This window comes from Hylobates moloch, unplaced genomic scaffold (assembly GCF_009828535.3).
Source record: "Hylobates moloch isolate HMO894 unplaced genomic scaffold, HMol_V3 SCAFFOLD_8, whole genome shotgun sequence".
Taxonomy (NCBI): Eukaryota; Metazoa; Chordata; class Mammalia; order Primates; family Hylobatidae; genus Hylobates; species Hylobates moloch.
In genome coordinates, this window is record NW_026652283.1 from 115,624,451 (window position 1) to 115,640,876 (window position 16,426).

Consider the following 16,426-nt stretch of genomic DNA (forward strand, 5'->3'; position numbering starts at 1 on the left):
ACGGGGTTTCACCGTGGTCTCGATCTCCTGACCTCATGATCTGCCTGCCTCGGCCTCCCAAAGTGCTGGGATTACAAGTGTGAGCCACCGCACCTGGCCAAAATCTTCTTAATCTTCTCAATTTCATCATTAATCAATCAATCATTAATAAAATTTTTAAAAATGTAGTAAATGACAGTATGGGTAGCTCATGTGCTATCAAATAGGTTAACGCATATTTTTGCATTTCAGTTTGTTAGTTATAATGTTTACAATGAAGCTGTAAATTGAATCAAATATTGCTGCCTGTTAAAAAAAAAGTCCATAGCCACAGAGATTATGTTTGCTAAAGGGGCATTCTTGATTATGCTTTCTCACTCAGGAGTCTCTAGAAGCCTCAGGTGTGTGTGTTACTTCTTTGCTTAGTGGTTTCATTTAAGTAAAGGGCAAAATGACAACCTCAGTAATCACATACTTTGGAATTAACTATTTCCTGAGAATATATATCTTAAGAGTTATTAGATATAAGAGTAACGAAGAAAGCTCTGCTCGTCCACTGTAATTTTTCATTTTTTTGGAGGTAAGAATTAGAAAATGGATTATTTATATACATTTTTAAAAAATGTCTTTTCCATCAAACCACATATTCATTCAATTTGGAAATAATTTATTTTCTTTTTAATTCTGTTTTCTTTACATGTGATTTTAAATTTCAAGTATTACTCTTATTGTTGACTAAAAGGCATGGAAATAATTAATAAATGAAGAGCTTTTCCTCCTAAAACTCAGAGAAACAACTGCTAGTAAAACATAACTTCTTGAAGGTTACAAAATGAGAGCCATATGGAAGTGTGGATCGTTTCCAGTACTGATATATTTTAGTCTAATTTCATTAGTAACAAACAACTTATTTTTGAAATATACTTCATTTTGAAGAAAACAGCTTTATTTTAATGCATTTTCCTTTTGATCACCAACTGTCTTTTTCCTTATCTCTTTTTGTCTTCTGACACTGTTTAAGTGGATGAGAGGATATTATTTGGCATCCAAAAGTAAAGGCTTTGAGATATGTTTTTAAATGATGAAAAAAATGCCAAATGAAAAGTCCAAAGAGATTTTGAAATAATTTCTTTTCAGAAATCCTGGCAGCTTATTTTTCAGTCCTAAATGCACAATATGGTGTTCTTTTTTGCTTTCCTTCCAAGACAATTAATAATGTTATTTCCTTGTTTCACTAGAAAAAAAACCACTTTGGCTATGCTCATAATAACAGTTTCAATACATTCAGATAATCATCTCAGGATGTTAATTTGTGTTAAAGTGTTAAACAAGGAGATACACTAGGAAACAGAAACTTAGCATGTTTTACATATCAGTTATAAAATAGCATTTTATGCATGCTTTTGTTAATTATTATTTTATTCACATTCTTTAATTTACTGATCCTCAACTATGTAGCAGAATCCATGATCAATACTAAGTATACAACTTTTATCAAGACAGTCTTTGACTTCAAGAAAGTCCTAAGATACTGGATCAGAGCTTAAAGCAAATTGCAATATAATGTTAGAAATATATACCAGTAATTTTTTAAAGGATCTGGGGAAACTTGGCAGAAGGAGAAAGAGCGGCAAGAACCAAGAAAACATTTCACAGATACTATAATTTAGATTCAGATCTTGAAAAACGAGAAGAGATTACCATCAAATGAGGAGAAAGAGGTTGCATATGCTAAGAACAAGAAGGGGTTCTCATGACAGTCTATAAACATGGCAAAATAAGCAAGAGTTGTCTTGTCACTGAAATGTAAAATCCACACAACTGCTAGGCAATAAATCCTAAGGAATTTGGGCTTGACTTCTACAGACACTGGATTCTTAAAATATTTTAAGTGACAGTTACAAAGTCAATTTTGTGCTTTAGAACATCATTTGGCACGAGTATGGAGGAATCATGAGCAGAAAATGTATGTGATATTGAAGCTGTGGAAACAAGTACGCTAATAAGGATGTTGAACAAGAAAGGACATCTCAATATACTTGCCCAGTTCACCTGGGTGTGTGGAATATGGTGTTACCATTAATCAAACTAGGATTACAAAACAAAAGAGAAAACTCAAAAAAGGCTTTGAAATCTGGATCCTTATCAATATTTATTACCTCCCATACATCATGTTGTGCGCAAGAATACACTGGCATATAAGAAATATATCTTCAATTTTTTTTGGCCTGAAACATAAGCAGCTCACATAATTAAAAATATAAAATGTAAGAATAGATGTGGTAGGTTAAAGATAACTGTTACAGGCAGTAAACACTAAATATGTTCAGAGAATGAAGAAATCTGCATATGCCTTAAGAGGTGGGAAAATTAGTAAAGATATTTTATAAATAAGTAGAAGAAAAGATGTTTTGAGCACACAAATGGGCTCAGATTACAGGAGTATTGAATGCTGGGCAAAAGCAGTGTCCAGGAAAATAATTACAGCTTTTTGCACAGGTGAGATATCAATGGTTTTGATAAAATCACTCCAGCAATGTATAGGTTGTGCTTTGTGGTGTTAAGTGGAGGGAAAAACACCACTTAGATTATTAAAACAACACAAATAAGAGATGTAGTATATGTTGAAATAGGTTGACACTTCTTCTTCTGAGAGGTAATAAATTTTTCAGGATTCAAAGGAATCCTTTTTAATGGAATAAAAGAAATGCCAATTAATTTTTTTCCAGTATTGTTACTCCATCCCTTCCCTAAAATAATTTATTTTCTGTTGATTTGAAGGAGCGAACTCATTTCCACTTGTATTTAAGGAGGAATGAGAAGAGTTACTAGTATACAAGTTTTGACATGTTTGAAAAAAAAATCGTATAATTCTGTTAGAAATTGCAAGTACCTTAGAGATCATGTTATTCATGATCTGGTTTTTAATTTTACAAATAAAAACCAGAGGGCTTTAAATACTTGGCCAAGATTTAAAAACAAATTATAAGTAAACCTGGGAATAAAACAAGTCTATTCCCAGTTTAATCTAGATTTTAATACCAATTTAGATTTGGGGGAAACAGATGCAAATAAAGAAAAAGAAAGTAAGGTAGGAAGACTTCCAAAAAGTTTGAATATATTTACTAACACAGATTCAAATTTGAAGTTCATAAATAAATAGGAATCTTCTGTCCCTTGAGATCTAGAAAAATATCTCTGGACCTTACCCCTCTTCTAGTGGAGGAATGTGAAAAACTGTCTAAGATTCCTGTCAAGTGCCATAGGGCTGGGAGGCTGGCTGTTCATGTCCTGTTAACCTTTGCCCCGTGGACTCTGGATTCCTCTTGTAGTTTCTCTTTCACATCATGTTGATATCTACATAAAATCCATTCCCTTCTTTTGCACTCCCCCCTCTCCCCGCGACAACAACAACAAAAAACAAGTCAAAACATTCATGATCGTAGTTGATTTTATTGGAAAAATAAAGGCCAGCAAAAGTTCTCATTTGGGAAGTATCAGTTCAAATAACTGAAAAATATAATTTCCTGCCTGACTTTCTTTTTCTCAATGTGAGGTGTTCTTGCCTTTCTCGGTGCTTTGCTTTCTCTCTGGTGCTTCTCCTTGGGTTTCCTTTTCTTGTGCTACCTCTTCTTCTGGGACCAATGACTTCTGTAAAAAATATATGGATGCCATTGGGTGAATAATGAGTAGTGCAGGATATAACATTTACAGTATAGATAGCATTTAGAATATAGATAGCCACATCAGAAGAGGTGCTTACATTTAATTTTAATAATTTGTTTGGAGGGTGTGGCATTTTATGTTAGGCATTTGTAAAGGGTAGTATCCTAGCTTATGTCTTAAACTGTCTTTAAATACAAAGTAGGACCATAATCGATATCTGCCTTTTCTCCTTTGCAGCAAAGCAGAATATGCCATCCTTATTCTTTCCTCCAGAAGCCAGAAATTATCATATGAATGGTTTCTACTACTTTTGGACTCTGAATTTTCTTAGTTTTTTTTTCTGATAATTGCAGTAGCCAACAGTATAGGTTTTCCCTATGTCTTGTAATATTGTAGTCAGTTTAAATTATCTGAAACATCCTTTATAGGATTTTATATTCAAGCAGTATTGAACATTGTATGCTTTTGAACAGCCCGTTACGATAGCAATGAAAAACAAACATTTATTCAATAGGTTTACATATACATATTAATATGTGTCTCTGTTATGTTCCTTTTGTCCTTTTTATGTCTGTCCTTCTTTTTTGTTTCTATGGTTTCTAGATGCTATGATATGAGAATTCATGACAGTCTGTCTGTCTTTTCTCTAAGTGAGCATAAATCAGATCTGTCCTTATGTACCAAACAAATGTTGACAAATTGTTAGGGTTTCCAGATCAAGTATATGATGCCTTACTAATTTTGAATTTACTGGATTACTCAAGGCATGCTTTCAGTATAAGTATATCCTCTGTAAATATCCTATACTTACACTAAAAAATGATTTGATATTTATCTGAAATTCAAATTAGCTCAGTGTCATATATTATTAATTGCTAAATCTTACAACTCTACTAGTAATCTACATGGTAAACATTTTCAATTCATGAGAGATATAGTTTTGTTCTTTTTAAAGTTTGTTGTTGTTGTTGTTGTTGTTAAGATAGTCTCCCTCTGTTGCCCAGGGTAGAATGCAGTGGTGCAGTCTCAGCTCACTGCAACCTTTGCCTCTCAGATTCAAACTATTCTCCTGCCTCAGCCTCCCAAGCAGCTGGGACTACCATGCACCACCATGCCCAGCTAATTTTTGTATTTTTAGTAGAGAGGAGGGGATTTTGCCACGTTGGACAGGCTGATCATCTGGAACTCCGGCCCTCAAGTGATCTGCCTGTTTCGTCCTCCTAAAGTGCTGGGATTACAGGCATGAGCCACCGTGCATGTTCTGATTTTTAATTTTTTATGCTGTTTGTTAGAGTTCATACCTGGTTCAGGTGGCTTTTATCATCCCTTATTGATTTCCTTTAAGATTATCTGTGTTGCTTATTAACATTCAGGACAAAAACAGGGAGAGTGAATTTCTCATTTTCTAGAGGCCTGCATTTTGTTAATCACTCATATTATTTAGTTTACAATTTCGCCGTTTAAGTGGCATGATTACATATTTATTTCCTCAAGAATCCTTTAAAAATGATTATTTTTATATTGGCACTCAGAATTGAGACCTCTATCAGTTTTTAATTCTCACTGAAAATTTAAACTTTGATGACATCGTATTATTTTTATTTTCACTGATAGAGTTTGTACTTACTAAGTATGCCATTATGTATTCGAAAGTAAATATTACTGATGTTTAATTATATTTCTGTAACCTTATCTGGGAAATTTTCATAATCATGAAATAGTAGAAGTTAATTTTTAAACTTTGCACATGGATAACTGTCTTTTCTGGGATGTATATCTTATTACAAAATGCCAAAGTCTCTCTCTGAGATATACAAATGTACATCTTGTAATATTCTTTCAAATGCTTTCCCCACTATAATCACAAAATTAGTGTTACCTCAAACTAATGTTTTACTTTTAAAGACCCATCTTAAGGAATGTTCCATTGGAGAAATAATAAAATAAATATCTACCAAAATATCAAAAGAATAAACTCCTTAGTTTCTCAAAATTCGTGAAAAAAGTTTTAAAAACAAGGACCATATGTCCTACAGAGTCTCAGGAGAGACAGAGAGAGAGAGAAGAGAGAACACTATTAAACCCATTAAGAGTTCAACAAATGCCAATAGCTTTTAGCTTATAAACAGAAATCTGTAATCTCAGGGATTTACTGCAGCAGAACCTGGTAAGTTTGCCCTCAGCACCATAATATAGATGAAATCATACAGTCTTTGAAGAAAAAAATCTCTTCCTGTTCTATTCATGATCAAGGTCTGTATTGCTACATTATGCAAAGGAGTCATGTGATGGTTCTAATACATTTCCATATATAGCAATTTATTTTTAAGGAATTGGAATTTTAGCTTTAATTTCCTAGTGGCAATTTCATCATTGCCTCTTGAATTACTATATTTTACATGATTTTTCTCATGAGACAAAGACAGATTTGTTTTGTATGCTTCAAATACATATTTTTAAATTACATTGTATAATTTAGCTAGTGTTGAAGCCCCTGATGGAACAGATATGAGGTTCTTAAACCAAGAAGTTTGAAGAAGATTAGACCAAAAAACAAAATCATGAAGTTTTTTATTTTGAGGGTGATAATCAAAGACATTTATGCAAAATAACAGAAAAGATTTTCTCAATGTCATCTTATTTGGAACATTTTTTTCCGCTTTATTTTGGTAATTTAAGAATCCTTCAACTTTGCTCAGTTAAATTATGAAAAAGCTATGGGAATCTATAAAAAAAAGGATTCAGTAAATGGAAGTTGAGATAGATAGAGTATCATTCAACCTCCTGAGAAAAGTGTTAGAGTATATGACGTCTTCGGAAAACTACCATTCCATATGAAACCAAGTATAACACCACAATTTAAAGCAGTTCATGATTTTAGATTAAGCCTAACTCCAGAGAGGTCAAAGTAACATGACATGTTCTCTAGCTTTTGGTGGTTACTGTAATCAAAGGTGGGAGCTCTATGTGTGAGAACGGCTAAACATCTATGAGGGTTTGTCTTTAAAAAACAATAATAGGCTACACTGGAGCTCACCTCCACATTTTTATTCATGACCTGCTATTATTTATAGAAACACAGAATTGAGTATTGTGACTTAGCCCTCCCTCAATTTCACTTAACTGGAAAATAAGGCAGGGGACAGAGATGAGCTTTTGTTCTTTAATGATAGAGTGGGAATACTCACTGACTCTTGACTTTTATAAATAATTTAATTTTAAAATCGGCTAATATAATGACATTTAGATTTACCTTGGATTGACTCTTCACTGTCTGGTGATACTCTTCCAATTCTTCTCATTCATATCGTGTGATACGGTTTGGCTCTGTGATCCCTCTCAAATCTCATCTAGAATTGTACTCCTATAATGCCCACGTGTTGTGGGAGGGACCTGGTGGGAGATAATTTGAATCATGCGGTGGTTTCCCCCATAATGTTCTCGTGGTCAAGTCTCACGAGATGTGATGGTTTTATCAGGGGTTTCTGCTTTTGCGTCTTCCTCATTTTTCTCTTGCCACCGTCATGTATGAAGTGCCTGTTGCCTCCCGCCATGATTCTGAGGGCTCCCCAGCCATGTGGACCTGTAAGTCCAATTAAACCTCTTTTTCTTCTCAGTCTCGGGTATGTCTTTATCAATCAGCACTGTGAAAATGGACTAATACATCATATATACCTATTTTAAGTTTTCTCTCTTTTGGAAGAATATTTGATGCATAAACATGGAGATGAAAGCCACTGTGTGGACTTGCTTATACTGACTGCTATATTCCTGCTACCCCCAGGCACTGAAGGAGCCGTATTTGGGCACTCTGTGGAGACGCCGCACATCAGAGCAGAACCATCCCAAGATCTCAGGTAAGTGCTTCCTCTTATACCTGTGGCATAAAATCCATCATTGTTGATAATCCTTAATATATGAAGAACTAAAATAGACAACTAAACAATGTTTTCCCCAGTATACTTAAAATAAATACAAAAATGAATATATTAGATAGGAAGAATGTGGAAAAGAAAATGCAAAGGCATTTACAGAGTAAGTGAGAGGAACTAATAAAAATAGGGATGCTGAGGCCGGGCACGGTGACTCATGCCTGTAATCCCAGCACTTTGGAAGGCCAAGGTAGGAGGATCACTTGAGATCAGAAGTTCAAGACCTGGCAACATAGTGAGACCCTGTCTCTACGAAAAATAAAAAATAAATTAGCCGAGCATGGTGGTGCACAGGTGTAGTCCAAGTTAGTCAGGAGGCTGAGACCAGAGGATTGCTTGAGCCCAGGAGGTCGAGGCTGCAGTGAGCTATGATCACGCTGCTGTACTCCAGCCTGGGCAACACAGCAAGGCCCCATCTGTAAAAACAAAACAAAACACAATACAAACAACAAAAAAAGGAATGCTGGAAAATCCGACATATATAATGAAATATATGACATATATAGGAATAAAGACAGGGCAAATAGGGAGCTGAGAAAGCTATAAATGACCACAGAGTATTATATAGAGGGTAATATGGAAGCAAATCAGAAAAAGGCAGAACTTAATTGGACTATGATGGGGTTCCTCAGTCTAATATTTCCAATGGAATAAGCTACGTCCAGACAGTGTGACGGTTCTAGGAGGCAGTTATATGTAAAAGCTCTCACTACCCAGAAAATTCCAACATTATAGGGAATTCTTCCCAGGATAATTATTACCACTGTTGATTAAATTCAAAATAATAAAATCTAGATCCCTAATACAAAACTGCTCAGTAGATGTTTTTTTTTTTAATTTTTTTATTATTATTTTTTTTTGAGATGGAGTCTCACTCTGTCACCCAGGCTGGGGTGCAATGGCACGATCTCGGCTCACTGCAAGCTCCACCTCCCGGGTTCACGCCATTCTCCTGCCTCAGCCTCCCGAGTAGCTGGGACTACAGGTGCCCGCAACTGTGCCCGGCTAGTTTTTTGTATTTTTAGTAGAGACGGGGTTTCACCATGTTGACTGGGATAGTCTCTATCTCCTCACCTTCTGATCCGCCCTCCTCTGCCTCCCAAAGTCCTGGGATTACAGGCGTGAGCCACCACGCCCAGCCTGTTCTTAATTCAATATATAAGATTTGGTGATTAATTATGGTTTAATAATAATTAATTTATGATAGGTAAATTACATTCTGAAATGCACTTAGTATTGTATAGGAAAAGGAAAGATGCACATAGTGCTGATAAAAACTAGTCACATACTAAAAGTCATTTTTAAAGTTGGATCAAAGTATCAACCTGAGAGACACAGTTGCTGTCCTGGGAAGCAAAATAAAAATATTAGGTTACAAAACCTTTTTCTTTCATAAGGATTGCTGTTTAGCCCTTCACATTGGATGAGTGTATATGTACTCAGATGGAAACAAAAAGTAAAGTTGAAAATCTTTAAGGCAACAAAACCATACTTTACAACATTAAATTTTTTAGTCGTTTAGAGTCCTATGATAACATTTCCTAAAGAGCTCAGTTTCTCACTACTTGAGTAACACAGATTCAAACAAGCTAGGGAACAATATTAGAAAAAAAAGGGGGCCTTCTTCAAGGACTAAGACTTATTTTAGAAGAGCAACATAATAATTACTTGATATAGAAACCCTAGGGATTTAGGAGTGCTGAGGAGTGTGTGTAAACAGCATCTCACAGGATGCTACAGTCTTCATTTACGGCTCTTTTTTCAGGGAGGAATTCAACTTTTGTGAAAATACTTATTGTATCTTTCTTCTCCTAATAAACTCTAAATTCCATTAGAACAGGATACACATCTCCCTTCTTTATCCTTAATGCTGTAGCAGCCAGCACTGTTATCTTACATATCCTATTTGCAGTATTTGTTAATGTGAATTACTGAAACTTAGCAAAGCTGAAAAATGAGGACATTAACTAAATGAATGGGGTATAAGGAAAGTGGCTGCAGTTATTATTACAAAGGCACATGTGAAGAGCATTGATTCCAATTTTTTTATCTGTGTTTTAATATAGACACAGCTGTTTACTAATTTATTCAATAAACTTTAAATACATTTATAGAAGTATTTTTTATTTGCTTAAATTTATACTTAAAGAAGAAATTTTTTTTATTTCTAATGTTTTAGTAACTATATGCTCATTTTATAATTTTTACTATGGAAAGTCTATTGTTAAAAGAGGAATAGGCCAGGCGCAGTGGCTCACGCCTGTAATCCCAGCACTTTGGGAGGCCGAGGCGGGCGGATCACGAGGTCAGGAGATTGAGACCATCCTGGCTAACACGGTGAAGCCCCGTCTCTACTAAAAAATACAAAAAATTAGCCGGGCGTGGTGGCGGGCACCTGTAGTCCCAGCTACTCGGGAGGCTGAGGCAGGAGAATGGCGTGAACCTGGGAGGAGGAGCTTGCAGTGAGCCGAGATTGCGCCACTGCACTCCAGCCTGGGGGACAGAGCAAGACTCCGTCTCAAAAAAGAAAAAAAAAGAGGAATAAGAACCAACTGGTATTTTAATTATCTTGCTGACATATTTCACAATTCATAAGTGAAAATGTGAATGATATTATAGCTAGTGTATGGTGTTTCTCGTTTTCATTTTCTCATTATTCATCATTATGTAAACATTGCACTAAGCTGGATTTATCAGCTGGTTCTAAAAGCAGACTGGCAACCCCCAAGATAAGTGTTACTAAATTTCCAAACTGAAACAGAAGTAGAGTAATTATGTAGGTATCCAATTATTTATTTGTGTAATGAAGATTAAAAGCAGGGTGTCTGAGAAAAACTTTACAAGCCTTGCTGACAATTTTCCTTTCAGAGAAGTAAGCACTGTTAGTTGATGCCTACTTCTAATTAACACAGTTTCATTGCTTGGCCAAGTCAATAAAATGTTAATTTACGGAGTAAGTAGCCATGTTTTCTTTGGTTTTGTTATTGTGGAGAACAAAAAGACTTTAGAAAAGAAAAACATTTCAAAAGTTTATTAATAGAGTATTAATATTTTGGTGAAGAAATGTAATGGATTTCTTTAACTTATTTATTCAGCAGATGTTTGATGAGTGTCTAGTATCTCAAGTTCTGTGCTAGTTTTCATGTGCATTTTAAAACTGTGGATTTTGACTTTTTTTAGATAAGATGATACTGTTTTGTAGTAGGAGTCTGTATTTCAAAAGCCTAAAAAAATACATGTTAAATAGTTAACAAAGACATAATAGTAAATTTGCCCAGAACAGCCCAATGTTCATTCTTTTTTATTTCTTACGTTAATATATAGTTAAGTTACTACAGTTTGAAGAGTGTCTGTACCTACGGTAAAAAGTGATGAAACTAAATATACAATACCCATTTCCTAAAGATTTTTTTTGGATCTGAGATCCATTAACTGCTGAATAAGAAAATAAATACTAATTCATTTTACAGAATCCAAGTGCAGATTAATCATATAATTGGCATCTTTTCATAATTCTCATTCTTGCAGAAATACAGCTTAACACAGAAATATTAAGGTTTGCAGGCTCCAAGTTAATCTCTAGAAACACATAGCTCTAATACACGTCATTAATATATTCAAGAAAAAATGCTGTTAGCAGTCAGGATTTTGTCTGAGACATTCCCTCAATAAAGGGGTAAATCGCTTTGCTGGGCATTAGGATAAAGTAGTGTATTTGCTTTCTTTCCTTTCCTTTTCCCTCTCTTTCTTTCTGTTTCTTCTGATGCTTAAGTTCTGCTTAATATTTAATAATTGCATCTTGCAACTTAGGTTGCTTTAAAGTCTGAATTCTTCTTTTTTCTGAATGTTGAGAATTCTTCTAGAGATTTAGGCCACAGATTTTTTTTTAATATGATAGTTGCATAACACCTTAAAAACAGTGTCTTGTTGCATCTTTGGTATATAAACACCATAAAAAAACCAGAATGCTTTGAAAAACTAGGTGGTAGAGGGACTTGAGTTAAATGTTAATTCTTCTCTCTGCCATAATCCTAGGTACCCACTGTGAAAGCCAGTCTGAAACTTACTGCTACATTTGCTGTAGTTCTTTCCAAATGAATACAATTATAATTCACTAATTTCACTGATTAATTACATAGAAATCCACAAGTAGTACCAATAAACTTGGGTTTCGTTTTTCAACAGGCTTTTCCAGAGGATATTTTATAATAACATGAATAGTTTAATTGAAAACCTCTACTATAATACAAGTAAGTCTGTGAAAACCTCCTCAGTGTACAGGAGAGTTTCTATACAAGACAGAAGTGGGACAACATTTAATTGTTGATACTGTGTTGCTAAGAGTCTGCGTAGTTCTAGAAGGGTTGTGTATCAGGGAAAATCAGTGATAAAAAAATACATTTTAACATTCAAATTTTGACATTTAGATATTGTGCGTAAAATGCTAATAGCAAAGTTTATAAGGAGTAGGATTATGAGTGATTGTCTTCAAGTTTCCAAATATTCCATGGAAAATATGGGGAGTTTTGTTTAATAAAAAAAAATACAGATGTTTCTTAAAAATAGATATATTCAAAACCTCACCCCTCCAGGGATTATGTGAAGATAGATCTCCAAATGGCCCACAGGGATTAAAATTTTAAAGTTGCTTTGGTGAGTGAAAAAAAAGAAAATGGAAGTGTTGACACCACTTCTAAATGCCGGCTCTACTCCTTCCTCATCACTTCTAGGCTTTTAAGTTTGACTTTCTTGCTGAGAGGGAGCTGAACTCCAGGGACCTAACCATTTGAGGTGGTTCTTTCTGCAAAACAACTCTGAATTCATTGCCTCAGAAAACAAAAACAAAACCAGTTGCACTGGATAACAGTGAATGTGAGCCTGAGGGGACCCTCCTCTTAAAGTCCTGTGTTAAGGGGATCACAGGCAGTTGCATCCCCAAGGCAGAAAGCTGATCTAAAAAGACCAGTGCATGGATCCTACCTCTTCTCATACTAGCACTTTTTACCACTGTATTCTAGTTCCTGTGTTGTGTCATTTTTGCTTTTTCTCTAGTGTTATATTTGAAGATAATTTGAAAACTGCCTCCCAACACTTTTTCTGTAGGCATGACTGTCTAAAACACTTGTTTCTTGGCCTCATAATTTATGTAGCCAACCTTCAATCACATTTGTACTTGTATATTACCGTCCTATTGATTTTTCTTTCACAGACTAATGTCACTCATTCTGTGGACATTTCACGGGGCCAACAGAGTTAGTTGATGTAGAAAATGTCTTATTTCATTATTTTAATCAATCAGTTTCTAGAGGTGTCAAGTTCATAATATTTTGTGCATGCCTGAAAGTGTGCAATATTAATGATTTTCATTAAAGCATTCATGTTTACAAGACAGGGACTCTTTATTGAGGAATACATATATCTACATCCTAAATTGTAGTAAATTTTTTATTAAACCTCCATCATTAATACTAGTAAGTTATTAAAAATTTTAGCAAGTATACTTATCACACCCTACTTTTCATGAGCATTCTCAGGGGAAACAAAAGAAACCATAAGCAAATTGTCATGAAAGTGAGAGTAAATACTTGATGTGAATAAACCTAGATTTTTATAAAGAGCCAAAAATAGGTAAGTCAATCAAAAGTTGTTCTGAAACTCATTTTGGCTGTCCTAAAATGGTAGGAGTTTTCCTTTATGCCTGTCTGTCTGGTTGTTGTTTTGACCAACGTTGTCTTCCAGTTTATCAAAAATTTTCTTTTTTCTATTAGTGATTTTTTGTTTTTCCCTTAGGCTTGAATCACCCACCAGATCCTTGATCATGGAAGCTCCCCGTGGGGTCCAGGTGAGTGCTGCTGCAGGAGACTTCAAGGCCACCTGCAGGAAGGAGCTCCATCTGCAATCTACAGAAGGGGAGGTGAGTCCCAGAAAGTTGGACCCTGGCCCTATACTGCCTATTTTGAAAATACAAGTATTTAGATGTCCCATTTATAATTGACTAGTGAAGGAATATCTTTCAGTAGAAAATAAATGGAGTTGTAACTTAGGAAAGTAATATTAGGTTACCAAATTTCATATTCAAGAAGTATGTATTTGTTTGGGAGGCCAAGGTGGGCAGATCACGAGGTCAGGAGATCGAGAACAACCTGGCTTAACACGGCAAAACCCCATCTCTACTACAAAAAAAAAAAAAAAAAAAAAAAAATAGAAAAAGTTAGCCAAGTGTGGTGGCGGGCACCTGTAGTCCCAGCTACTCCGGAGGCTGAGGCAGGAGAATGGCGTGAACCCAGGAGCCACATGGAGCTTGCAGTGAGCCAAGTTCGTACCACTGCACTCCAGCCTGGGGTGACAGAGCGAGACTCTGTCTCAAAAGAAACAAAAAAAAGAAGTATATATTTGTGTAATTTAAACTTTTCCACAAAGCACTTCGTCATGCTTCCCCTGAAACCATATGCATATAATTTGAGAAGAATAATGACAGTCCTTTTTTTTTTTAATTCTTGTTATAGCTTGATATTCAGAAAGCACTTTGGTTGTTTGTTTCCATAGAAAGAGTGCCTTTGTGTTCTACTCTTCCACTATAAAGTGATAAGTATACATGATTGTTGTATCTGCAGAATAACATTTTTGTCCATTCTGGAAATTACCATTATTTCTTCAGATAACCTCTCCCCAATTTTCTGTGGTCTTTTTCTGGAACTCTGAAGACATAACTTTGCATTTTCACACCTTCCACATCTCTTACCCTCTCCTTCGCAGTTTCTTTATCTTACTGTGCCTCATGCCACTGACTTATTCAGGTCTATATTTTCAGGGTTCTCCCCAGTATCTAATCTCATATTTTATCCACATATTGAGCTTTTAATTTTAGTGATTACATTTTTAATGTCTAGCAGTCTCATCTTTTTTTTTTTTTTTTTTCAAATCTGGACATCTTGGCAGATGCTTTCATGCCTGTTCATTTTTAATTCTACCTTATTTTAAATGCTCATACATGATGCATATGCTAGTCTATATATTTTTACTACAATTTTGAAAGTTCTTGACAGTCTAAATCTGTTGCGTTGCTTTTCCTACCAATACATTCCTTTGGTGTTTTATTTTCTTCTTGTGTTATTTATTGTTTTTAATTGTGACCCCACAAAGGTCAAACTGAGAAGAAAAACAATGAAAGGATAAGTTGAGAGACATGTTCTGGAGTATCTCAGTCCTCTTCAGATATAATGATGAGGTCATAATTTAATACAGGCAAAAGGGGAATATTCCTTTTTTATCTTTATGCCATTATCTCAGTTATTAATTCAAGATGAATTGTAACTATACATTTGCTTCCTTTTTAAAAACAGATTTACTGGTAAGACCATATAAGAGTCTTAGCAGATATTATACCACAAATAATGTATAATATTTTGAAAATATATTAATATAGTCTATCAGGATTTCTTTCCACTACAATTGTAGACTACAATACTTTGTCTAACACAGTAGGATGGAAGTCTTTCTTAAACATCTTGCATTATTTTTAAAGAGTTGCTTTGATAATGGTAACTGTTTCATTCAAATTGCTGATAATAAATATTATTATTAATATCTATTTTGCCCCATATAAGAATCATTTACATATGTTGTTTTATTCATTGTATCAGCAGAGTCCTTTGATTCAATTACCTATCATAACTTCATTGTCAAATGAATATTATGCAAATCATAGCCACAGGTTTTCATCTGCGGTTTTTTTTTTATAGTAACAAAATAAAAGTACAGAAAGGCACAGCACTTAAAGTAGCATGTCTTTTTCCTATGAAGAAACAGAAAATCATATATTTTGCTACATTGACTGTACCACAGACAGATTTATCATTTACTAAACAATATAGTGGGATATAAAGTCCTTATCCTTAGATAGTTTTAAAACTACTTAATATCAGTCATGGTATTGAGGTATCTAAAATGATGGATGAAATGTAGGAGAATGAAATTGTATGTAAAATTCTGCACTGTTGAAAATTCATAGTCATTTCAGACATAGTATTGTAAAGTATTTCAGACTCAGTCTGGAAACCAACATGAATTGCAACTGTATGGAGAATACTGTAAGTGGTATAATGGCATATGTAATACAATAACAGCGTATATACCACAAGATCACAGAAAAATAATAAAGCATTTTTTTTGAGACAGACAGAGTCTCGCTCTTGTTGCCCAGGATGGAGTGCAGTGGCATGATCCTGGGTCACTGCAACCTCCACCTCCTGGGTTCAAGCGATTCTCCTGCCTCAGCCTCCCGAGTAGCTGGGATTACAGGCACCTGCCACCATGCCTGGCTAATTTTTGTACTTTTAGTAGAGATGGGGTGTTGCCATGTTGGTCAGGCTGGTCTCGAACTCCTGACCTCCTGATCCTCCCACTTCAGCCTTCCAAAGTGCTAGGATTACAGGCATGAGCCACCGTACCTGGCCGAAAAGAAAACAATTTTTTGTTTTGAAAATTAAGATTTCCTTTGTGAGTCCTGGGCCAGATTTCAACAGGTCACAGAAGGATAAATGAATTCTTGGTAGAGGAAAGACACTGAACTGTGACTTAAGAGCCCAGGGCAGGGAAGAGTTCCAGAACCAATGGATTATATGGTTTATAAAACAATGTTGAAGAGCCATATCAATTTTAGAAGTTGGAAAGTGAACAGCATCACTGCCTTGGCAGAACAGAAAAAGATATGATCAAGTTCATCCATGCTGTACAAATCTAGGTAGGTGCAGGAATGCTATGTTGGAAAGAATCAATATATAACAGCCCCTTTAATCTTATGACTTACACCTCTATCTCAAGCCCAGACAATATCATTTTCTCTTTCT

General features: G+C 35.0%; 1 protein-coding gene across 3 annotated transcripts in view; it reads left to right on the top strand.

Moving 5' to 3' along the window:
• The window catches only part of SGCZ (sarcoglycan zeta), a 1,129,050-nt gene that overhangs the window by 1,098,186 nt on the left and 14,438 nt on the right, over positions 1-16,426 (top strand). For all 3 annotated transcript variants that reach the window (XM_032162422.2, XM_032162424.2, XM_032162423.2), the window contains 2 exons: positions 7,430-7,502; positions 13,368-13,491. In XM_032162422.2, coding sequence (XP_032018313.1) covers positions 7,430-7,502; positions 13,368-13,491 — 197 coding nt within the window. The remainder of the gene's footprint in view (positions 1-7,429; positions 7,503-13,367; positions 13,492-16,426) is intronic.